The 27049-nt window shown below is 25.9% G+C and overlaps 1 protein-coding gene across 2 annotated transcripts in view; it reads left to right on the forward strand.

Annotated features, from left to right (window-relative positions):
* The window catches only part of LOC111687838 (3-phosphoinositide-dependent protein kinase 1), a 37689-nt gene extending 13637 nt beyond the window's left edge, over positions 1–24052 (forward strand). For both annotated transcript variants that reach the window (XM_046953305.1, XM_046953306.1), the window contains exons 2-6: positions 1325–1808; positions 1970–2446; positions 18854–20077; positions 20164–20438; positions 23622–24052. In XM_046953305.1, the coding sequence (XP_046809261.1) occupies positions 1325–1808; positions 1970–2446; positions 18854–20077; positions 20164–20438; positions 23622–23936 (2775 nt within the window). In that variant the 3' untranslated portion in view covers positions 23937–24052. The remainder of the gene's footprint in view (positions 1–1324; positions 1809–1969; positions 2447–18853; positions 20078–20163; positions 20439–23621) is intronic.
* The last annotated feature ends 2997 nt before the right edge of the window (positions 24053–27049 follow it).

The raw sequence follows: 27049 nt of genomic DNA on the forward strand, positions 1-27049 counted from the left end.
TTTTCTTCCAAACAATTAAATTGATTTTTGAGATTTTTGTTTTTGAAAATTTAAAGAAATTTTGTGTGTGTGTGTGTTACTCATAAAAAGTTATTAAAGATTTCTCAGCAGTTAAAAGTGTTAAAATCAAATAAAAATCTTTTGCTTCAGTAGCAGCATGAGATCATAATTTATTTATTTTCAAACTATGACATAGTTATTTTAAAAGAAAATATCAAAAAAAAAAAAATTCAATTTAAATTTATTTATTTAGGATGTTATTCATAAACTTTTATTAAAGATTTGTAAAACAAATTTTCATATAAAATTTCTTTTATAAAACTTTAATAAATGTTTATTAATAAGGCTTTTGTATGTTGTTGTTTATGTGACAGAGAGTCGAATCGAAATGCAGAATACCAAAGATGCCAAACGGAGAAAATTTCGATTCAAATTGAAATGCAGAATAGAGGCCAATAACTTTAGTTATAAAAAACATTTTTGACTTTATTATATATCAATTGAAAGTAAATCTCAAGACCTTTCTAAATGCATATATAATTTAGCAATATCTTTAGTTGATTTTTAATAGCAACACTTTGATTTTGTTAGTTTTTCAATATTAAAACATATTTTGTTTTCTGAGTTAGACTTTAAATTTCCTGTAAATCAATAGAAAATGTTCATTTTTATATTTCTATCTAACAAATATTTCAAATTCTTTTACTAGTTTATTTAGGTTTATTAACTTTTTGCCAGTTTCTTTGTGCTATTACTTTAAACTTACTGGTTTACTCAAGTCTTTGTCTTTGATTGTTTTTTTCTTTCTTTGCAACAAACTCGCATTCCATTCCATTCGCCATTTGTTAAAACTCTTACTAACTTAATGATAATAATACAAAAGTTTATAGATCTACGTCATTAATGACCTCCAACTAACATTAACTAGTTAAAAAAAAATCATAGTAAAATTAACAAAACATACAAAATGCCGCTGATTTAAGGTCAATATTGTTTTACAAAGAAAACAAAAAAACTTTCGATCTTGCTTTTAAACAAAAGTATAAAACAGACTCTTTGGCTAAGTAAAATCTAAAATTTTGAATAAAATTAATTTCTAAACAAAATTGTTTTAAAATTTTTAAATAAAATTTAAATATTATTTCATTGTTTTTTTTAATTTTATTATTTTACCCCCTAGTTTGTTTATTAAGTGCTTTAGTTTATTATAAATTATAAAAAACACTTGTTTTTATTTAAGATTATTATCAGTTAAGATTAAAATAAAACAAAAAATATTAAAAAAAAAACTCTAAATAATAATTTTCTTTTGTCCCCTTTTTAGAGTAACGGTCCACAACAACAGTCCTCTAGTTCAAATTGTAACACCACCAACAACGCTCATCAGCAATCGCAGCAGCAGCAGCAGCAACAGCAACAATATTTAACAAATTGCTGCAGCAGCACAATGCCAGCAATGCCCAAAGAAAAAGCCACAGCAGTATCATTAACCGAAAATAATTTTAGTGAATTAAAATATAAAGAATTAGCAACATCCGCTGCAGTTGTAGCTGCTACCGCGGCCTCAGCCGCTGCGGCTGCTATGGCTTCAACGGCCACTGCTGCCTCACCAGTTGTTAGCACTAATTCACCTTTAACAACTGGTGGTGGTAATACCACAACAACATTACGTCAACAAAATTCCTCAACATCTTTACATCAACAGCAACATCAACATCAGCATCAACATCAACAGCAGCGTAATTTATGCGGTTGTGGTAATGCATCTGCAACAGAAGTTACTATGAGAACTAAATATATGACTAATGGTAAGTGTTGAAAGTTAAGGATTAAAGAAGCCTACTAGATATTTAATTTTATTGTTGTAGTTGTTTAACATTTGCAACTTAAGTAAAGATTTCAAAATCATAAAACAAACAACTTTACAAAAACTTAATGTTTTTCTTTTTTTTTAAATCACTTCTTTTAGGACACTCATCACCTATAGCAGCAGCTATTGCTGGTGGTGGTCACAACTCTAATAATTCACCTTCCTCCTCACCACATCGTTTATCCACAGCCTCAACAGTCAGTGGCTTTAGTAGTAATAGCAGTACTTCTTGCTGTCGCATACGTTATAATCAAACAACACTAAATGGTGAAACAAATAATATGGATTATGGTACAACACCACCACCACCACCACCACCATCATCATCATCTCTACCAATGTATACCTTGTCATCAACTTCCTCAATATCCTCTAACGCTTCCGCCTCAGCAACAACAACAACAACATCCACAGCAAATACCTTAAATCCAAATAGTTCAACACCACCAACACCTATAGCCGTTACTCCACCAAAGAAATCACCCAAAGATTTTATATTTGGCAAATTTATAGGCGAGGGCAGTTTTAGTAATGTCTATTTGGGTGTTGATATCAATACAAAACGTGAATATGCAAGTAAGTTTTAACATTTTTTTTAAGTATTTCCTTAAAAACTAACAAAAAGTGCAACATTTTGCAAAAGTGCAAATTTTGTTAATTCTTTAAAAATGTAAAAAGTTTTTATAAATTTGTATGTAAAAGGAAATTAATTTAGCTTTCAAATGGTTGCATATAAAGCAATATTGACCCCTATTCTGCATTTCGATTACGTTTACGCAACGATCGAAAAAAGGTATTCCAACAAAAAACTGAATCGTAAGAAAAAGAAGAAGCAATTCCATTTCATTTCAACGCTTTACGAACGTGTGTATTCTACGTTACGATCATACCTACGTTTTTGTAAGTTGGCGGAGAGTTGAAGCGAAATGCAGAATACCAAAGTTGCCAAACGAAGAAAATTTCGATTCGAATTGAAATGCAGAATAGACCTAGTCCACACTAGGAAACTTTTGTTGAGAAACTTTTGATTTTGTGTGTGAGAGAAAGAGATGATTGATATTTCTTTCTCTTTCTCTCACACACAAAAATCAAAAGTTTCCCAAAAAAGTTTCCTAGTGTGAACCAGGTCATAGGGGCCATTGTTCATTTGCTAATGTTGCCAGATTGTTCTGCACTGATTTGTGCATTTTCATTAACTCCAGTTGACGTTAAACCAGTAGTTATTAGTCTAGTTACGACAATTTTTGTTTGAGAACTGTGAATATACTGTGAAATAAAAAAATTAGTTGATTTTTTGAAAATGGGGTTAATATGTAAATTTAGAAATCATTTAACAACCTACAACTTAGTAACTTCAACTAAATTTACATTAGCAAATAGTTATATGCTAACGTCAAACGATAATCCAAGAGGCTTTCTGTTCAAAAAAAATTGCGTATTTTGTGACGTATATAAGACTATTTAACAAATAAATTATTTTAAATACAGCAATTTAAATTCAGAAAATAGTCTTTGGAAAAAGCATAATAATATAGACAGACGTCATAGAAATTTTTAATAAATTTAAAATGGTATATTTTTTTTTGGTAAATACAATACCAAGAAAAAGAAGCCGCCGCCAGACCAGACCAGACAAATGCAAAAAGATTTTGTCAGTATAAATGGTAGAAAGAAATCTAAAGAGTTTCACACGAAATTTGAAGCAGATTGTGTAAACACGAGTAATATACCGTTTACTAAAAAAAACACAAACAACAACAACAAAAACACTTAATAAATACTCTAATTAACCCTTTAAAGAGAAAAACAAATTTAAAGTGGGATTTAAAAAATGAAAATAGTTTAATCACTGGACTTACAAGTTACTTTTAATTGGTTTACACTTTAGATTAAACAATTTTCAAATTTTATAAATTATTTTCCTTTTAAAATATAAACAGACGATTCCTTGAAGAAAAAACCTTGATTTTTTTTGTTGTTAATTACAAATTAAAATAAAAATACTTTATTATTTAAAACTTCACTTGACCCATTACAGGGTTAAAATAAATAATGTTTTTTTCCTTTATGTGTTAAAGAACTTAAATAATACATTGACAACAACAAATGTATAAAAAAAAATGTTTATCGCTTACACGTGTCGTTAAATTTTTGTTGTTTTTTTATTAAGTAGTTGATTGTTGTTGTTTTTTTCTTATTTAATTTATTTATTTTCTAAATGCCACGAAATAAAAACAACTTATGTATGTGAAGAAAATAAAAAATAATTGTTTAGAAAAAAAATTTATTCAATTGCTGGCGTTTTTTTTTTCAAATAAGTTGTTTACAACTTTTGCTACAATATACTGTTTTCCGCTATAAACTAAAAAATTTTTTCGAAATATTATTTTTATTCTGTTGTACCTTCTGTTGTTGTTGTAAATTTTGTATTTGTTTAACATTATTTCTTTCTTTTTTAAGACAATTAAACAGGTTGCTGTTTAAGGTAGAAAATAAAAAAAAACTAAAAATAACTTTTTTTCTAAAAATAATTAAACAACAATTGTTGTTTTAAAGTAATGTTTGCAATAGGATTTTGTTAATAGTAAAAAAAAAATTACTTTTCTAAGAACTAAAGAAAACGGAAATATTTTTTATAACATTTTAATGGGATTTTAAGCCAATTTCAAAAATTCCATTAAAATTCGAAAAATTCAAACATATTTTTATACAAAATGAAGAATTTTGCTTGTTTTAGTAAAATTTTTAAGATTTTTTAGGAAAAAACTCCAATTTTCCTCCAAACTCCAAAATATTAAAATTTAGCGTTTTTTTTCCAAAATTTTTTATTAAATCTTCAAATTGAACATTTTTCTGGTAATTAACTGGTAAATTTTTGGATTTTAAACAATTTTCGAAAATTCGAAATTAAGTTCGAAAAATTCGAACATTTAAATTTTTGATATTTTCATACAAAATTAATAAATTTAAATATTTTTTACATATTTAAAAACATTTTTGGACAAAAATTTAAATTATTTTTTAAAATTTTAAACTTTTTAGAGAAATTTTGTGAAATTTTTATTGAAAAATAAGAAAAATTTGTCTTTTTTCAAAAACTATTGATAGAAACTGAAAAGTTTAAGCTTTTTATGACAATTTACTGTTAAATTTTTGGATTTTAAGCAATTTTTGAAAATTCGAACTTAAGTTCGAAAAAATCGAACATGACAATTTTTGATATTTTTTTATAAAATTAATAAATTTAAATGATTATAACGTATTTAAGACATTTTGGGACCAAAAATTTCAATTATTTTTTTTATTTATTTATTTTTTTCTTTTTGAAATTTTAATCGCAAAACTAGAAAAATGTTTCTTTATTTCAAAAACTATTGATAGAAACTTAAAATTTTAGCTTTTTATGACAATTTACTGTTAAATTTTATGATTTTAAGCAATTTTCGAAAGTTCGAACTTAAGTTCGAAAAATTCGAACATGCAAATTTTTGATATTTTTATACAAAATTAATAAATTTAAATGTTTTTTTACATATTTAAAAACATTTTTGGACAAAAAATTTAATTACCTTTTAAAATTTTAAAGTTTTTAGAATTTTTTTTTTTGAAATTTTTATTGAAAAATTAGAAAAATTTGTCTTTTTTCAAAAACTATTGATAGAAACTTAAAATTTAAACTTTTTATGACAATTTACAGTTAAATTTTATGATTTTAAGCAATTTTCGAAAATTCGAACTTAAGTTCGAAAATTTCGAAAATGCAATTTTTTGATATTTTCCTACAAAATAAATAAATTTTAATGTTTTTTACATATTTGAAAATATTTTTGGACAAAAAATTTAATTACTTTTTAAATTTTTAAAGTGTTTAGATTTGTTTTTATTTTTCTTTTTTTTTAATTATTTATTTATTATTTTTTAAATTTAAGCTTTTTACGATAATTTCCAGTTAAATTGTATGATTTTAGAAAATTTTCGAAAATTCGAACTTAAGTTCGAAAAATTCGAACATGACATATTTTGATATTTTCATACAAAATAAATAAATTTGCATGTTATTCACATATTTAAACAAGTTTTTAAGACAAAAATTGTAATTTTTTTCGAAAATATTTTTAATTTTCATAAAATTTTGTTAAAAATCTTTAAAATATTCTTAATTTTATTTAAAAGATTTCACTTTAACATAACCTAACAGCTGCCTATAAAACCACCTGACTTTTTTTTCTGCTAAAATATTTCTTTTCATATAGTTTTTCAAGCGTTCCAATTTTATTGTTATTATTGTGTTTAATCTTTTTTTTTTTTTTTGTTTTTTTATTTATCTATACGCGGTGATTATCTTTGATTTGTACGTGATTTCTATTGTACATTTATTTATTTTGATTTAAAAATAAAATATTTAAACAATAACAAAACAAAGTCAAACATAAAATAGTTATAAAGATGTTGACGTCAGAAACAAAAATCATTAAAAAACAATATACCATCTATTGGAAATCCCCCGAAAATAAACAAAACTTTTAAAAAAAATATATGTATGAAATTTATTCAAAATTAAAATGTAAATTTTGTTGTTGTCTTCTAAGTGACACTACCGGTTTTTTTTTGCTACTAAGCTAATTTAAATTTTACAAAGTTGCAAAAAAAAAAAAAAAGAATAACAATTGTTATTTTAAAAATAGCAAAAATCTATTATTAACAATTTTGTTTTGTAGCATTTAACCATTCTCTATACGACCGCATTCCTGTTTAATTGTTTTTTTTTTTTTTTTATTTAAAATTTCTGCTCATATTTTCTTTTTTTTTACAAATATATATGAAAAAAATGTTTTAATTTGTTAATAATATAAAACCACTTTTTGCTTAACGAAAAAAAAATTAAAGAATTATGAAAGTTTGTGTTTTTGCTTGCAGAATATTGTACTAAATAATCTACACGGTCGTTTGATTTTACTGGCGCCATGTATTTCTAACGTCTCTACATATTGTTTTTCGCAATTTACACGACTCCCCCCCCCCCCCCCCCCCCCCCCCCTTTGTCTTAAGCAACAAATAGGCAAATCTTTTAATCTTAAAATAAATGTTATTTTGTTTTTAAGAAAAACAAAAAAATATGTTTTTCTTTTCAAGATTTTCATTAATAAAAATACATTTGTTTTTGAGTTGTTGTTGTTGTTTTTTTTTTTAATTTTTAAAGATTATTATTAATTTCCAAGATTAGCCAACTATAAATAAATGAATTTTGAAAAATTTTTGAAAAATTTTTATTGTTTCTTTGAAAATTATATAGAAAAAACAATTTAACTAAGATTTTACAAAAGTTTTTCTTTCAAAATTTATATATATTTTTCAAAATTTTCCCTAAAACATAAATTTAAACATGAATTAAAAATAATTTTTAATAAAAAGTTCCCCCAAAAACGTTTTTCTTTTAGAGTTTTAAAATAACATTCTAATGGTTTTTTTGTAAATAAATTTTTATAAAACATAAGTGGGTAGTAGAAACTATAACAATAACTTAAAGAAAACAACAACAACAACAACAAATTTATACATTGTCAACACCCTCCTGTATTTACATTACATAGATAAACTATTCATATCTTTCGAAGAGTAATATAAAAACGTGGTGTGTGTTAAATGTAATTCTTGGAAAAGAATAACAATATAACACTCAAAATTTTATAAAATCTTTAAATAGCTCAAATGTTTCTTTTCTTTTTATTGTTTTTGTAAAGAAAACAACCATTTTTCTAAGACTTAGACAAATTTAGACAGCTGCAGTTGGGTTTTTAGGTTATTTATTTAAGATTAAAAGAAAAAGAAAGGCAACAAGTAATTTACAATATACTCTAATACTGATGAGAGCTAAAAAAAGAAAGGTGTCATCTTCAAGCGGAACTGCAGCAGCATTTTGTTTGCGTTTTTAATCCTTGTAAATCAATTAGTTAAGGATTTTGTAAGATAATATAAATCTTATGTAGTTTCTTCTTTTAGTTTTTTCCAAATGAATGAATTTACTGTTTGTTAACAGGTAAACAGATTTTTGGTTTAAATATTAACTACAACAACAAGAAATTATATTTATTTTTCTATTTTTAAGACAGCTGTTTAAATAATCATGTTAAAAAAGGAATAATAATCTATTTAGAACAGCTGTAGACACTGTAGTTTTACAGTTGTTTAGATTAGTATGAAAAATACTGTAATACTTAAGCTGGAGGTCCACACACGCTTTCTTGCATTCTATGCGTTTGTCAAAAAAGTATAATCAATGTATTTGTATGATATAAGTGTCAAGCGGCGCACGAACTTGTCAGCTGATTTTGACATATTATATTCTTTATTTAATGCGTATTTATCAATTTGAATAAAATAAAATCAGTTTAATGATGAAAAAATAAATAAAATCTATAGAAAAACGCAAAGTTTTTTTAAATAAAACGAAAAAATTGCGCATGAAAAGCGTGACATGTAACTTGAAGCGTAGAACGCTAAGTAGGTATGAAAGGCGCATAAGGTGAAAGCACACAACACGCGTTGCACGCGGCAGTGAGTTATAGGCTACTGTCAAAAAAGTTGGAATAGTGTATTTTCATTTTACAAGTTATACAAGTTCCACAAGTTACAAGAAAAGCGTAAAACGCGTGTTGTGTACTTCTACCATTAATGCTTTGACGCGAACACGCGTAGTGTGGACCTACGGCTTTAAACTTTTCATATATGATTTCTATTTGTTTGTCCTGGTCCACACTAGGAAACTTTTTTGTAAAACTTTTGATTTTTGTGCGTGATAGAAAGAGAAAGAAATATCAATCAAAAGTTTTCCAGTATGAACCAGGTCTTATTTTTAAAATTGCATCAGATATTTCCAAAAGTTTTTGACCATATTTTATATCGTAGAAAGGAGTATTCTCACTTTATCTCGAAATAAATTTTAGAATTTTTTATTACTTTCTTTTATAAAAACAAAAAACGTTTAAATGTTTTTTTTTTTTGTATATTAACAAGTTTTTTCCATTTATTATTTGAAATTCAAAATTCTAATAACATTTTTGTTAAGTCATGCTAACTACCACTTAATTTATTTAGAAATAAAAAAAGTGTTGAACCCATATACATTAAGTTTGTTATAAACAAAGTATAATAAAATTTATTTTTTAATTTATATAATTAAAATACAATGATAATAAATTTTATAGTTTAAGATAATTTAAAAATAAAACAACATTTGACGCAAAACTTTTCAAGAATTTGCAAAATGATGTTGCATTTTGTACTAAAAGGTACAAAAGTTTGCACAACAAAAACACACATTTTTATCTTAACAAAAAGTTTTCAAAGTTTTTAAGTCATTACCTTAAAACTAGTCTTGTGACTAATACTTAGTGAATTAGGTAATATAATTAGAGTTGTAAAGAATCTTAAATTATTGATTTTCCCCCTGCCCTACTTAAGAAAATAGTTTTTTCATAATCTATTGTAAATGAGTAACACATACGTGTACACTATTTTATTATAATCAAAGGGTGTTGATTTGATCGCGCGAGTCTTTTACTTTATAATAATTGTTGTTCAAACATAAATGATAATAATATCAGCTAACGAAATACTAACATTCAAGTTTTTTTATGAATGGTGTGTGTAAATTTTATTTATTTAAGATTCCATCACTAGTTTTTAATTCATTATTTCGTTTATGTGTTTTGTAAGAAAATCTAGACCATTTTACAATAACTACAAACATGTTATGGAAAAATATGCCAAGTCATAGTGTACTAAATTTTTTTTATTTACATTGGTATCTTTAAAAGAGGAAGGAGGGCGTCGAGGTGGAGGAAAGTAAGCAAACAAATAAAATGATACACCACCAACAATAAAATTTACAAATGTTTATACAAATACAACAAGTACTTTGATAAAACATATCAAAAACTATACTCACTAACACACAGAATAATACCCTACAAAAAATATCAACACATTTCCGAAAGTAATAGAAAAATGATTAGCTGATCCATACTACAACAATTTTCAATTAATTTTAGCTAGAAATCAGCTTATTTAAGAAACTTTTTACTCAAAAAGCGATTATAAATCGATTGCTATACTTTAAGGTAGGGTTCTATAGTTGAAACGAAAAGTCGACTTTTCGACTTTTTGCATTTTATGAAAAGTCGACTTTTTGCATTTTATAAAAATTCGACTTTTTGCATTTAGTTAAAAGTCGATTTTTCGACTTTTTTCATTCAATTAAAAGTCGATTTTTCGACTTTTAATATTTTATAAATAGCCGACTTTTCGACTTTTTTCAACTTTTTCCGACTTTTCGACTTGTTTCGACTTTTTTCAACTTTTCGACTTTTTCCGACTTTTCGACTTTTTTCAACTTTTTTCGACTCTTTCCGACTTTTTTCGACTTTTATTTACAAAGTCGACTTTTTTCATAGACAATAGTTTCATACAATAGTTATCGACTTTTTTGAAACAAAATAGTCGACTTCGACTTTTCGACTTTTTTCGACAAAAAGTCGATTGTTCGATTATTCGAAAGTCGATTTATAGAACCCTACTTTAAGGAAATACCGGGGCCACACGCTGGATGTTACAAATAACATTGCAATCAGTCTTTTTCTCTTAAATATTGTAGGGTATCAAAAATGTAGGAACACAACAAATCATATGATTATGATCATTGTTGGAGAATGACTTGATAGTTTTCTTTTCTGGTGTGATTTCATTTATTTTTTATAATTGTGTCAAAAAAAAAAAAAAAAAATTATTTTGTAGATTTAAGATGATTTGTTTTGTTTACATTAGTGCTCTATTTATATTAAAGACTTCAAAGTTTGTTAAAATTAATAACGGCGTTCGTTTTGATAATCACTGACTTTGCAGTTTACACAGTGATGACAATGATTCTTTTCTATAATAAAACAGCTTTTAAAAACAAATAATTTAATTTATGTTAAATGTTATCTTTATATAATTTAACATGAAATTCTATGTTTTTTTTTATAAATATTGGAAAAAAGTAGAAAAGTCTGTTCGTAAAGTAATATTTTTTCAACAGTTTATAAATAATTCTTGTTTGACTAACAAATCTTACAGTTTCTTTTTTTGTTAATTAATTCTCTTTAAATAACAAATAAAATAGTTTTTAATGCTTTTTTCCTGACATAAAAACATTTATTATTTACTTTTTATTATTAGATTTTTTTGTTTTGTTTCAAAACCATAAAAACGCCATTTGCTTACTACAAATATGCGTATTTATACAATCGAATTTCATCATCATTAAAAATATTTACAAAGTAAACACAAAAAAAATAATAATAGATAAAGACAATTAAAATTAAACGTATTGAAAGAAGAAGCAAAAAAATAGACAAAATTTATAGTATATGCGTAGAACTTTTTTTCAAACAACTGAAACAAAAAAAAAAAAACTATTCAAACCAAACAAAATTCAAAACTTATGCAATAGTGTAGTAGAAATGTATGAATGAATATATAGTATTGTGAAAAGGCCTATTTCTTATTTATTTTTTTTTATTATACATTTTAAAATATAGCAAGTTTCATTATTGATTTCTTATACAGATAGCAATATATAGTAAAAATTAATTAAACATATCTTTTAAATATATATTTTAACAAATAGTTCTATTAACTTAAAATTAGTGGTGCGCTTAGACTTTGGTTTGAAAACTTAATTAATAAACAGCTGCTAATTTACAGCTAAAAATTTTTCTGGTCATTGTCCTTTTATGGCAAAAATCTAAAATACAAAAACATCTGTTACTTGTTTTGTTTTTAATAAAAAAAACAAAGACGTTTTTTTTAACAATTTAGTCTGTTTTCATGGGGTAATATAATATTTGCAAAAAAAATCCCTAAAAAAACAACATATTTAAGTCATTCAACTTTAAACTATAAGAGGGCAGTTTAAGAAAACAAAGTCTGACGAAAACAAAAGTATTGTAATGAACTGTGCGTGACTTCCTTTTTTTGTTGTTGTCTTGGATAGTTTTCAAAAGTTAAATGTCCTTTTTTTCCAGTCAATATTTTGTTTGTTGATTTTTAAAATGCACCTGGTTAAAGAGAAGTTGCCTAAATACAAATATAAAGGTTTATTAAACCTTATTAAGAAATGACAGATGTTTTTTTTTTTCTTAAGGATTTCTTTTTTAAAACTTTTCTCTTTTATTCCCTCTCTGTTAGCAGAAACCTATTATTTATATTACTTGTTGTTTGTAGAAGTCTTTTAGAAAACACACGTGCCTTTATCAAGTAACTTCTATAGAGAATTTAGATGATTTAAAACATCTGTGTTAGCAAAGACACTCCTTTTAACCCAAAAAAAAAAAAAAACAATTTTCAGTAGTTTTGAATTTTAATGAAGTTTTGGAGGAGGGGGTGTTGTGTGAGGAAAAATAAGAGTATTTTGTGTGTTTTTTTTTTTTTTTTTTGTAAAAATTCAAATAAGCATTTTTTTGTTTGTATTAATTATTTTTCTTTAGGGATAGTAATAAAATTTTATCACTATTTTGTTGTTGGTTTTTATTATTTCGCTGAAATTAAAGCCGCCCAAAAAATGTCATTTATCTGCTATTGCGTGTAGTATTTTAGGCGCCTTTTATTACAAAAAAAAATAAGAACAATTTTATAGAAAAATTAACCCTTTAATAGGTAAAATAAAAAAATAATAATAAATACAGTTTTTGACAATCTAATTGATTTTAAATTGGAAATTTGTTTTTTATTTGTCATTGTTGTGAAGCTGCTATTCAAAATTCTCAATTCATTAAGTTTTTTTAAGGTTAAAACTCTTTAGAATACAGGAGTTATTTGGGATGTCACAGCACTGTCATAATTACTAACTTCTTTTAGAAAAGTCTCACTAATTTTGCATTATTAACAGAGTTTAAATTGTTGTTTCAATAAAATACATTAAAGACCCTAAAAGGGTTAATAGTTCACCAAAGAAAAAAAACCTAATAAGACTTTAGGGAAATTTCCTTCTTGTTTTAAACTGACAACAATACCAAAACTATTATTGTCATTTTTTTGTAGATTTTTTGCTGTAATAATATAATAAAGTATCGCGTGTAAAACATTTACATTTTTTTGTTTTTATTTCAAATACTATATAAACAAATATAAAATATACAACAAAAAACATTTGCAATTTTTGCTGACTAAAAAAAAATGGTTGTATGATAAATATAAATTGTAGTAGTTATAGTGTTTTAAGGCGACGCCAAGCCACCACCATTTAGCAGTTATAATACAACAAATTTAATTGCAAATGTCCTTATTGTAAAAAGAGTAGAGAAACGAGCGTAGGTTTTCTTTTTGGTGGAGCCTTTTTTTTAATGAACATTTCTTTAAAAGCCTACACACACTGACTGCGCCATATTTGTGTCTGGGTTTTTGCCATTTTTATTACTCTGCATATCATGATTAATGTGATAATGCAAGTCAGTGTATTTATAGGAGGATTTTCAAGGTTTCCTTGTTTACATGTTGCAGTCAAGTCAATATATTATATTTATAATCTTTTTTATATATATATTGCTTGCCACTTGCTTAAGTTTTGTAAAAAAACCGAAATTAAAAAGGCGTTTGTTTGAAAATGTCAAATTTGAAAGAATTTATTAACAAAATAAATATAAAATACCTAGTTATTAAAAAAAAAACTAAACACCAACGTGGTTTTAAAAGATATTTAAAATAAACAAAAAATCTGGCCCCAAAATTGCAATAAATTAAAATCAAAAAATTTTTTGCGCTACTATCAAGACATTATCGGTTTTAAATTAAAATATCCAAGACAATGCGTTGGTTGTCTATAAATTTTATACAATTATAATAAGAAATCTTAATGTAACTTATTAATAAAAAAATTAATATAAAAATTTTCCACTAGTATTAAAATAATGTTCTAAAGGTTTGTGCCCTTGCTATATTTTGAGTTTTTTTTAAAAGCCTCTTTTTTTCAAGTTTTTGGCGCGTAAAATTCCAACTTGTTTTGTGTGCAGTTTTTGCTCTTAATTCTTTGTTTAACTCGTTTTCTGTGTTTACAATGGCAAATAAATCTATCAGGTTTTTTTTTTGACAATTTAAAAAATTCTCATATAAAGTATAAATTCTTGTTATGAAGCTTCTTTTTATTTTTCTTAAAGCAAAGTGGTTGCTACAACATGTTTTTTTCTTTCTTTTTGCAAATATCTCTGATTTAGTTTATAGTTTTTTTTTTTGTTTTGTTCTTTGAGCAATTTTTATTTTTGTTTAGGTTTGTGTCAAGTTCAAAAACCTTTTTTGTCCAAAAAAAGTCCATCCATCCTCTATACACCCTATTAAGAAAAGTTCTCATACATAATAAAATACAGGGGAGCAGTCAGACAGACAGACAGTTAAATAAACCAACCAAACAACAACGACGGCAGTCAGGCAGACAAGCCAACCGAGAAAGAAAAAAAAAGGACAGACAAAGCAAAACAAAACCGAGAAAAAATATAACAACAGCAAATAATATAAGTGCATATTGCAAAAATGAAAATAATAGGGTTCTTGAACCTTTTATATTATGACGACACGTTTAACAAACAATGTTTGGTCATTTTGCAAAAAGAGAATTAAGGCATTAGTTTGCAAAAAAAAAGTATATTAATTAATATTTTTTGAGTAGAAATCATTGAACTCTTTTAAAACTTGTTGATTTTTTAGTAATTACAAAATTAAAAGGTTTAAGAAATTTACATCAGAAACAAAACGAACTTATTTTCTTAATAATAATAAATTAAATGACTTTAAGCGACTTTTATTTTATTTATATTAGCACCATTGAAATACAACTCTGTTGATGGCAATTGTATAAAAAAAATATGGCCACTATATTAAAATAGTATTTTACCGTTAAAAATGCCGCCTGGTTTGTTTATACTTTCTTAACAAGTGATGCCAACTTCTAAACTAAAATTGCAATTAAAAAACTTAAACAAAACTATTATTTTATGTACATTCTGGTTAAATATGTAATCAAAATTTTCTTTTAAATTAAGAAAATTCTACGTTATTTGTTTTGTTTATTGTTTTCTTCTATTCCTTGTGTTTGTTTAAAAATGTCAATAATTTTAATTATTTATATTTTCGCGCTTAATTTTATATAATTTCAAACATTCTTTAAGCAATTTCTTGTCCATTGATATTGTTGTTGTTGTTGTCAGTTTAGTTGCTGTAAGTTAGTTGTGTAAAAATAAAAACCACCATAAATCGCTCAAGAATGCTGTTAAACAAGTTTATTTTTAAGCCGCTTTTTTTTCATTTTGCAAGATTTTCTTCTTCGTTGTTGTGTAGATAAGTTTTTTTTTATGCCATTACAAAGCCAAGAATCATCATCATCATCATCATCATTATAATTTTTTTTCTCTTAAACAACACACTAAAAAATCATATTTTAATGTTCAAGATGCAAGTCGTTGCAGCTATTCTAATGCCAGCCAACAGCATGTTGTGGGTTTTGGAAGTATGTTGCATGTTTGTAGTGGCTGGCTGCTGCTGTTGTTGGGTGATGACGATCATCATCATGTTGATGTTAGAGATTGTTGTATACAATAAAATTTATTTATTTTTTAAATTTTATACAATTCAATGGTTGTGCTTACTTACTGGTTGTGTTGTATTGTGTGCAGCAAAACAATAACTAACATTCCTACACAATTGCATACCAAAGAAGTCATTGAGCTAAAAAAAATAAAACAAGACGACACTAACCAGGCTCCAGACAGACGGACAGTTGAATAGAGAGTAAAACTAATAAAAATAGAAGAAAATCCTAGAAAAAAAAAAGACTACACAACAACTAAAAAAACAAAAAATAAATTATAATTTAATGTTTAGCCAGGCACAAAACCAGCCATGGCAAAATAGCCATGAAACACATGCAACATATGTATAAATAAGTACGAAAACAGTAAGGCCAAAAATGATTTCAAGACATTGAGGCAGAATTCAATTAATTATTTGTAATTTGTTATTAAAATTTTCTTATTTATAAGAATTTTTAAATTTATTTAATTTTTTATATTTTCTGATTTGATTTTATGTTTTTCAACTTAATTTAATACGATTTTTTTATTTGAATGGACGTTTTTTTTCATATGGCATCACTGTGTTAACCTGCAATATAATAAAAAAATGTAAACAAAACATAAATTGAAAAACAACGGCAAAAAGCAACAACATGAAATGTTAAATAAAATGCACTATGTAGTCATACTCTTCACACACACACTAAGTACAAAAGAAAACAACAAATAGTTTTGTTTCTCTAACCTTTTGATAGACACTGTATAATATGGTGGGTTGATGATATATTTCTGCAGCCAGCCATAATCAAAACAAACCAACAACAAAAACAAAAACAAACTAACACAACAGCAGCAGCATCATAGCATAATGTTAGTAGTAAACAGCAGCTTGAAATATAAAGAGCGTGAGAGAAAAAATACAAGATTATAAAAATGGGAAAGGAAATGTGTTTTTTAGGTGAGAAAGGGGGGGGGGGGGAATAGTAAAGGGGGGTTTTATATATATATAACCAAAAACAATAGCCTAAACTAGCAAATGTAGTCGAGTGACATTCCTAAGCACCTTTAGATCTGAAAAAAAAAAACATTAAATTTGTTAGAAAAACTAACAATTAATTTGTGAGTGTATGCGAGAGTTAACCTACAGCAACTAACTCTTAAACAATTACAAGTTGTTATTGTTGCTATATATATTTTTTCTACTAGATATAATACACAAGGCCGTTGGTTTTAAAAGAAACAACAACAACAATAGTAAAAATGAAAAACAATATTAGCAAAAAAACAACAACAAGTATGAGATTTATAAGGAAAATTGTAACATCAAGTTTGTGTTTGGTTTTATTAACTTGTTTGTTTGTTTGTTTGTTTGTCTGTTAGTTTAAAGCTAGTTTTAGCAAAATTCTTTAGAAAGTCACATTTAAAATAGAATATTTTATGCTTGTGATAATATTGCTTTAACATGTAGGATGTTTAGTCATTTACAAATTATCATTATTATAAAGTGTAGTATATTTTTAGTATTTTTTCCGTTTGGTAATAACTTGCATACTTTAGGTTGCCACTGTAAACATTGTTTGGTATTTCTGTTAACAAACAGCAAAGAAAAATTATCATTAAATTTTGTCAAGTGTTTGTTTGTTTGTTTTTGCAGTTTTTTATTCTATTTTTATATATTTTTGCGATAGTAAGTAAATTTTTTGGGGTGTATTTTTATTTTTTAATTTTAATGGTTGTTTATATGTTCTCGTTTAGTTTTTTTATGCAATCAAAAACAATTTTTGTTAAAAAATAGTTTATTTTTAAAAGAACTACATAGCAACAGTTTTGTCAAGTGGCAAAATTATTAATTGGTTTTATTATTTTTTTTTTTTTGCAAAGATTATAAAACTAATAAACAAATATTTGAAAACAAATTTTAATAAACAAATAAAATTTTTTTTAAGTTTTTTTTTTATAGATTTGTAACAAAAATTATTTTAAAATAAAAAAATTGTGTAAATTAGAGTAATTTATTTATTAACACTGTTGACCTGTTTTCTTTAAAACTAAATTATTTTTAAACATAAAATTCTTTAAAAGTTCAATGAACTTTTCTTAAAATAACAAAACAATGTAAACATATTTAAAATATTTTATTTATACATAATTATGAAAATTTTCTTTAAAATACTTTAAAAAATTGGCTCTTTAATGTCTAGTCTAGACAAAAGTAAAGAGGAAGTGTTTGAAAACTAAAAAAATTATTAGGAAATATCAACCATCTCTTTCTCTCACACACAAAATCAAAAGTTTCCCAGTGTAAACCAGGTCTAATGAACCTGATTGCTTAAATTTTAATTTGTTTTCTCTCTCTCTTTTTGCTTAACTGCTGAAATATTGACTTGTAAAGAGAGTAAATATTCTTTGTCTCTCTCTCTCTCTCTCTTATATATCAAGCTTAATTGCTCATTTTGTACAGCATACTTTAAGGTGGTCTTAATTATTGTATTAAATATAAGAAACATTACAGTTTCCTTAAATAACAACTTTTTTCTGTCAATTTTGGTCTAAGCTATTTTTATATAAACAATTCAATTATAAATTATTAAAATTTTTAAAAATAACTTTTTTTAAACTTATTTCTTCTCTAATTGTTTTATTAGACTATTAATCTTTAAGATTTTTTCTTTACTGTTCTCTGTGTAGGGGTTTCTCTGCCCAAATATGCCTACATAACATTTAAATGTTATTTATAGTCTTACGTTTTGTCTAATTTTGTTTTTTTGTTAAATATAAATATTTTATCTAAATTATTGTTTATATTATTCTTTTGCTAAGTTAGGCCTTAAAAAAGAAAAGAAATTTATTTTTAGCTTTTTTTATTTATATTTTTAAAGTAAAGTAAAAAAGGTTGTTAAACTGTTTAATTTCTGTTTTTATTTTATTAATAAAGATTATACAAACATAACCTTGAACTGTTTATATTTTTTTTTTTTTTTGTTTAATAGAAATCTTCAACAAATGGAAAAATTTATATAAAACATACATACATCTATCTATCTGTATACATAAATGTTTATTTGTTTTTAATTTTGAAATTTTTTTGCAGACATTTATTTTACAAAAACAAAAGCTTTTTGTAAAAGTAAACAAATATATTATAAAACTTAAAGGAAAAACAACAAAAACCAAAAGGTTTTTAATTACACTTGTTGCTGCTAAAAATAGCAAAAATATATTTTTGTAATTTAAGCAGAAATTATATTTAACTTAAAGAAGGCACACTTTTGCTTAAATAAAAAAAAATTAAAATTTTAAATAATTAATTAAACATTTATTTAAATAAAAAGCAAAATCTTATATTTATTAATAAATTCCCTATTTCCCGCTCATCTCTTTTCAGTTAAAGTCTGTGAAAAACGCCAAATTTTACGCGAACACAAACAGGAGTATATACGTCGTGAACGTGAAGTCATGCATATGATGACAAATGTACCCGGTTTTGTTAATCTATCGTGCACTTTTCAGGATGCACGTTCTTTGTATTTTGTTATGACCTATGCCAAAAATGGTGATCTATTGCCGTATATTAATAAAGTTGGTTCCTTTGATGTTGACTCAACACGCCACTATGCTGCCGAATTAGTATTAGCCTGCGAACAAATGCATCGACGCAATATTGTGCATCGTGATTTGAAACCGGAAAATATTTTACTAGATGAAGATATGCATACCTTAATAGCGGATTTTGGTTCGGTGAAAATTCTAACGGCTGAAGAAAGACAGCAGGCAAATGCCTTTTTGTTGGCCGGCGGTATAGATTTATCGAAAAAGTCACGCAGTCAATCGGGTGGTAGCATTGGTAGTGGTTTGGTTAATAGCGATTATGATGATGATGTTTTGGATAGTCAAGATGATGAGGATAATGATTCTTCAAATTCTTCAAATGATACGGGTAGTGGTGGTGATGAAGTGGATTCACCGCGTGCCAGAAGACAACAGCCACGTTATCATCGCAAGAGACGTGGTAGTTTTGTGGGCACTGCCCAATATGTTTCACCTGAAGTTTTGCAAAATTCTCCTATTACTCCCTCGGCCGATTTGTGGGCTTTGGGTTGCATTATCTATCAAATGATGTCCGGTCTACCGCCTTTCCGTGGTGCCAATGATTATGTCATTTTCAAAGAGATAATAGCCTGTAATTTAGATTTTCCTCAGGGTTTCGATAAAGATGCTGAGGATCTAGTCAAAAAATTATTAAAACTTAATCCAGCCGAAAGATTGGGTGCCCAAGACTTTAGTGGACGCTATGAAAGTATACGTTCTCATCCATTCTTTAAGAATATAGATTTTGATGCCGTTAGACAGCAAACACCGCCACCCATATCACCTTTTTTGCCTGATCTTATTAAAGAAGAGGAAGAGTTTAAAATCTGTGAAAATTTAGAACCCGGTTTAGATGAAAAACAAATGACTCGACTGTTGGGCATGGAATTGGGTTGTATCAGTGATGATGATGTTAGCGATAAGAAAAAGACTGTAAACAATAAAACCCCCAAAACGGTAACAAGATCATCCAACTCCTGTTCCTCCAATTCATCAAATAGCACACAAAAATCTGCCAAAAGTAAGTTTTGATTTTTTTTTTGTGGAAATTTCTTTTTGTTTTAAATTACTAAAGTGTTTTTTCTTACTGTTTTTTTTCACTTGCAGATAGTTTTGATTTAACGGATGCCGAAAAGCATAAACGTTTGGAATTGCAAAAAACTGATAAATGGCATCCCTTTGCTGAGGGTGAGGTCATTTTAAAAAAGGGTTTCATTAACAAACGCAAAGGCTTATTTGCAAGACGACGCATGTTTTTGCTAACCACTGGCCCGCGTTTGATTTACATTGATCCTGTGCAAATGGTTAAAAAAGGTGAAATACCCTGGAGCCCTGAACTAAGAGCTGAAGCCAAAAATTTTAAAATCTTTTTTGTTCATACGGTAAGTTTACTTAAAAATTTCAAATATTTATTTCAATAATTTAAAAGCTTATTTTTCAAATACACAAAGGACTTTAGTTTATTATTGTTAAGATTTTCCAAATAAAAAAAAAAAAAAAAAACGCAAACTTACGTCATATTTGGTAATACAATACAATGTTTGTCGTCATCAAACCAATGGTCAGGGCTAAAGAGAAAGAGCCTAGTGTGCTAAAGGGGCGGGAGGTAATGGTAGGCAAGTTTTAGCTAAATGGCGTGTGTTTTCAAATTTACTAGGAAGAACAGCAGGGTGGTGGGTGAAAGTTAGTTTACACGAGTTTTTAGTTTTTATTGATAGTTGTGCGATTTTTATGAGAGCACGTGTATGCTATTTTGTTTTTATTTAATTCTTCTACTTCTTCTTCTTGTTCTTTTAGTTTATGTTTATTAATTTAGGAAAACTACGGAAGTATTTGTTTTACGATTTTAGTTTTACTATTGAAACATTTCTTTATTCGATGAGTAATAAGTGTGCGTTTGTTTTGGGGGGGGGGGGGGGGGGGGGAAGAGGAGTTTGTAACTAAATATAAAAAGAGAGGTTTTGCAAATAAAAGTTCAATAAACCATGTATTTTGTGTTACAGTATTCCCTCTATTCCCTCTATTTCCTTTAGTTTCTTAATTGAATTTATTTAGAAATAAAAAAAAAAAAAAACAAGCAAATAAAGGTCATAAAATGAAATTTCAATACAAAATATTTGATTTCTCTCTATAAATAGTTAAAAGAAAGATAAACAAAATAATATTATAACAAAATTAGATTTATGAATTATTAATTGGAAAATATTTTTTTAATGTTTTGTTTTTTTTTTTTAGTTTTTTTTTCATAACAAGTATAGTTTTTTGTTGTTTAGAATTCTTTATTTTTTCTTTTTAATTAAAGATTTTTTTTAACTTTAAAATGTTAGACATGTGCTTTATTTTGTTATAATAAACTGTTTGTTACTTACAGACTCTGTTTGTTTCGAAAAATCTGCAAAAAATGCAAAATAAATTGCATTACATGACTTGCATCTATAATAATTGCAAATAATCTTATCAATGACATTTTTATTTACAATTATTTATTATTTATTTTTTCCTTTCTCATACAAAAAGTTACTGTGTTAAATTTAACATTTAACCTTCATCACCTTTTTTCAAATTATTATGGATTTTTTATTATTTATTATTCGTATATAATTTTTAAATAAAAATTAAACAACGTAAAGCACCGGCAGGCGCCTTTAAAAAAACAACACAATTGCATTTTATTATAAAATATTTCATAAGATCTCTTATCGCGCCACCAAAACGTCGCCAATTGTGTTTGTGAACTCTCGTTTAAAAAAAAGAGGAAAACAAACAGCAAAAATAACCAAAAGATTAAATAGCAAAAAATTTAAGGTCTTAACAGTTTGTTTTTAAAGTAGTTTAAACACTTTAAACAAGATTTTTTTCTTAAACCCTAAAACTAGGCTTTAGTTAATTTTTTTATAATAAACCCTAAAATAGTCTTCACTTTCTTCTCTACCACTAACTTTTTTAACTCTTTGTTCTTTTCTATTCTCTGCAGTTGCTTAAATGTATCAAATTTAAGATTTTGTTAATTACTTTAAACAATTTAATACCAGTTTTGTCTCTTTTTTACTCTAAAAGTGAAATTAGTTTATTAATAAATGTTTAAGGAATTTGTGTTTTTTTTTTAACTTTTTTGCTATTATTATCTGAGCAAATTATTATTCTTTTCATTATTTTTTTTATTTATTTATTTAACAAACTGCAAGTTTGTTGCTTATTATTGTGTGGCTTGTTTATGTGATAGTAAAATTATTATTAAAAAAATATTTGTATTAGTTATTGTTGCTAGCTTTATATAGAGTTGTTTTGTTTTATTCTAGAACTCGTGTGTTTGCAAGACTACACGTGCAGCACATTTATTTTTTTTTAATGGCCATGAATTTTAAATAAAACTGCAAATTGCAATTAAATTTTATAAAGAAAAATATACTTATTAAATAAACAACTTGTGACGTAACGAGGCAAATTGTTGAAAGTTCAGAGAGCCAGACTGAGAGTGGGTAGACAGACGTTGTGGTATAAGAAGGGTCAATATTTAATCTATAGTTTATAGTTTTAGACGAAAGAAAGTCTGAGTCAAAATAGAATGCACTAGAATGGAGTGGAGTAGTTTATATAATTTACTATAGTTTAGTCCAGACTATAGTCGAGTCAGTAGTCTAGTCTAGACTAGCTCAGTCTATAGTCTACAGTAGTCTAGTCTATAGTCCATTATACAGTCTAGTCTATTGTCTAGTATATAGTCTAGTCTCTAGTCTAGTTTATAGTCTAGTCTATAGTCTAGTATATAGTCTAGTCTATAGTCTAGTCTTTAGTCTAGTCTTTAGTCTAGTTTATAGTCTAGTCTATAGTCTAGTCTATAGTCTAGTCTATAGTCTAGTCTATAGTCTAGTCTATAGTCTAGTCTGTAATCTAGTCTATAGTCTAGTCTATAGTCTAAACTATAGTCTAGTCTATAGTCTAGTCTATAGTCTAGTCTATAGTCTAGTCTATAGTCTAGTCTATAGTCTATAGTCTAGTCTATAGTCTAGTCTATAGTCTAGTCTATAGTCTAGTCTATAGTCTAGTCTATAGTCTAGTCTATAGTCTAGTCTATAGTCTAGTCTATAGTCTAGTCTATAGTCTAGTCTATAGTCTAGTCTATAGTCTATTCTATAGTCTAGTATATAGTCTAGTCTATAGTCTAGTCTATAATCTAGTCTATAGTCCAGTCTATAATTTTGTCTATATAGTCTTGTCTATAATCTAGTTTATAGTCCATAGTCTTGCCTGCAGCCTAGTCTTTAATCTAGTCTACAGTATAGTTAACAGTCTAATCTATTGTCTATAGTCTAGCCTGTAGGCTAGTATATGTTCCTGACTAAAGTTTAGTATGTAGTCTGATTTATACTCTAGCCTATACTCTGATATTTAGACTAGTTTATAGTATTCTCCAGTCTGGGCAATAGCTAATTTAGTTTTGCTCTATAGTCTACGTTTTCGACTGCAATTATGACGATTTCCTAAATTAATCCTATAATTTCACCTTTTATTTATCATGACAACCATTTTTTAATTTACCCCTTTCTTCCTTCTTATAATTCTAGCCAAATCGTACCTATTATTTGGATGATCCTGAAGGTTTTGGTCTCGAATGGGTGGCGGCTATTGAAAAAATGCACACCCTAACCTATCGCGAACAAATCAATACCTCAACAACAAATATGGCAGCAACAGCAGCAGGCCAACAACAAATCGCAAACTCCAATAGAACGGCAATTCAAACATCCTGCTCTCCCTCAATAACAAAAACTTCCTCAGCCATATCCGCGTCATCCACAACAACAAGAACAAGTACGCCGCATAAAACATCTTCGCTATTGGCCAAACCGATAACGTTGTTAAAAACGGCATCAAATTAAGCAAATAATAATGAAGAAAAACTAAATAAACACACACACACAGGAGCGATATCCAATCATTTTTACAAAATGCAAAACGATAAGCAATGGATGTTGAAACAAAACTAACAAACAAAATATAAAAAGTTTAAAAGAAATTTAGCAAAAAAAAAAAAATAGTAAAAAAACACAAAAAAATCCATATAGAAAAATTATATAAATTTAAATTTTTATTTAGAACAAATTTAGTTCAAAACAAAAAAATCATCATTATCATTAATAAATTACATTAAAAAAAATGAAAATAAAAAAACTACTTTAAAGAAAACTAAAAAATATTTAGAATAATTCATACATTTATAAGTTTGGTAATAATGATAATAATAATAATTACAAAAAATATATATTAAACTAATTATAATAATAAAAACATAAAAAATTATATTATTATTATTATTACTACTATACGTTTAGATAGTCTCAATTGAAATATAAAATTAATTACAAAATAAATTTAAATATTAAATAAAAGTAATTATAATTATAATATTATACAAAAGAAAAAATCTAGAAGTATTTAAACAGAAATGTAATTTAATATTAATTTAAAACAAAAGCTAGAGAAAGTAAAACTAAATAATATTTAAACAAAAATAAAATTTCAACTAAATTTTAAGCAATTTAGTGAAAATTTAGCAAAAAAAAAAAACAAAAGAAAGAATAAAAACTAAACTAAAAACTATTGAAAGAAATTTACATAAAATACATTAGTTATTTAAACAAACAAACAGCAACATCTACAACAACTACTACTACTACTATTAGCATAATAATTAATTAAATAAATAATAAAACTACCACATACATACATTTATTATATAAGACAATTGTAGTTATTAATATAAAGAAAAAACAAACGTTTCAAAATTAAAAAAAAAAATCATTTGTTTTTTGTTTGTTTTTAAAAAAAAAATCTTTTTTTTTTTGTTTTTAGTTACTTTTTCTCAAAAATTAAAAAAAAAACATTGTAAAAAAAATTTACTACAACTTAATATAAATTATAAACAGCAAACACATAAAACAACAACAACAATGCATATACTATTTAATTATAATTAATTTAAACTAATTTATAATTAATCTCTTATATAAAAACATACTTATTAAACTAATTTATTTAATTTATAATTAATTTAATTTACCAACAACAACAACCACTACACAAAGCAAATTAAACATAAAAATGTGAAAATAATAAACAATTTTAAAAACAAAATATTATTACATATTACAACACTCAATCTTCGTAATTTGTCAAATTTTCAAATTTCAAAAAAAAAAGATTTAAAATTATTCTTATTATTACAAAAAAAAAATTTTAATATTAATTAACAGTTGTGTTTTTTTTTTACTAAATAACAAACACACTCTGTTTTTTTTCTGAATTTAAGTGAATTTATTTAATATTTTTGTTTTTAAAATTAAATTTTAATTTTTTTTTTATTTTTTTATGTTTTCTTTTTTTTTCTTATTATTTTTTTTCTTGGTTGAGTCGTTTTATTTAAGTTTACTTTAAACAAAAGACTTTATTTAAATTTGAAATATTATTATTATTATATTAAAGAAAATTTGTATAAAATTTAAAAACCATTGTTATTTATCGCAAAACAAAAAAACACACACAAACACTACATGTATGTCATTTTTTTTTTAAAAAAAAGGTCTTAAGACCTTTTTTTCTTTCTAAATTAAAAAAAAAAATCAACAAAAAAATCATTAAAAAACTCCTTATTAAATAAAATATTTTTTTAAAAAAAAATTCAAAACACACATCTTTTTGTTATGTTTTATTTAATTATTTAAAAATTTGTTTTTGTATATTTTGTTTGAATATTTGAAAGGCTTCGAAAAAGTTTGTTTAAAGAAATCAATTAATGGAAACTAATTTGTTGTTTAATTTAACAAAGGATATGATTCAAAAGGAATTTAGTTTTAGAACATGTTCTAGAAACTACAACATAAAACAAAACACATTTCAAGTCTCAAGTGCTGGTCTAAAGAAAACAAATGTGGGTCACTTAACTAAGAAACCAGTGAAAGTATACTTGATCGAGTAAAATTTATTATAATTTTACTTTTTAATTTGAACAAGAAATCTTCGCCTATTCGGCATCTAATTGGCAAATTTTGATATTGTGCATTTTGATTCGACAAAAAACAAAGCTACGTTTTCTCAAGGCAATGTGTATGGAACAAAAACGCTTTCCATTTTTTTGCATTTCAATTCGAATAGATTTTATTTCCGTCTGGTTACTTCAATTCAACGTTCCTGCTGTTATAGTAACAACTTGCAGAACCGTAGCTACGATTGTTAAAACACTTCGATCGTTGCTTTACAGGAAGCGAATTCGTAATCGATATACGGAATACAATATTGAAATGTATTTTCAATACGAATGCTTATTTGATCACATATGCGATAATTTGTTTCCAGGATAATGTCTCATGTAGGCAACGTAGATATCATCAGCTATTTGATAGCAACCATAAAGTTTTGACAAAGAACCCCTTCCCCCCACGAATCGTCCGCTCAGACTTTCGGCTTTATATAAGAGGCCTCGAATACAATTGCCAGTCATCATTTCATGTGAAATATTTCCTCTTTTCACTTTATTCGTTCCCTAACTTTTTTGTCGTAAAAAAAACACTATTGTGAAATTTGTTGATGAAATTTTGTAAACATTGAACAGCAGTTCCATACAAAATCAACTTTTGTGTATGAATTGTTCACAACAAGTTCACGATAGAAATTATATGGCCCCTATTTAATCAAAAATTTCCAAATTTTTAATTAAAGTTTTCGTTAATTGTCTTCTTCTTTTTTCATAAAGCATCCATTGTTTTGATAACAAATTAAAAAAGTCGATTACTCGACTATCATCTGTGAAAAATGTCGAAAAGTCGACTTTGGAAATAGAAGTCGAAAAAAGTCAAAAAGTCGAAAAAAGTTGGAAAGAGTCAAAAATAGTCGAAGAAAGTCGGAAAAAGTCGAAAATAGTAGAAAAAGGTCAAAATTAATCAATATGTCGGAAAAAATCAAAAAGTCGGAAAAAGTCAAAAATAGTCGGAAAAAG

Source organism: Lucilia cuprina, chromosome 5 (assembly GCF_022045245.1).
Source record: "Lucilia cuprina isolate Lc7/37 chromosome 5, ASM2204524v1, whole genome shotgun sequence".
NCBI classification, from domain to species: domain Eukaryota; kingdom Metazoa; phylum Arthropoda; class Insecta; order Diptera; family Calliphoridae; genus Lucilia; species Lucilia cuprina.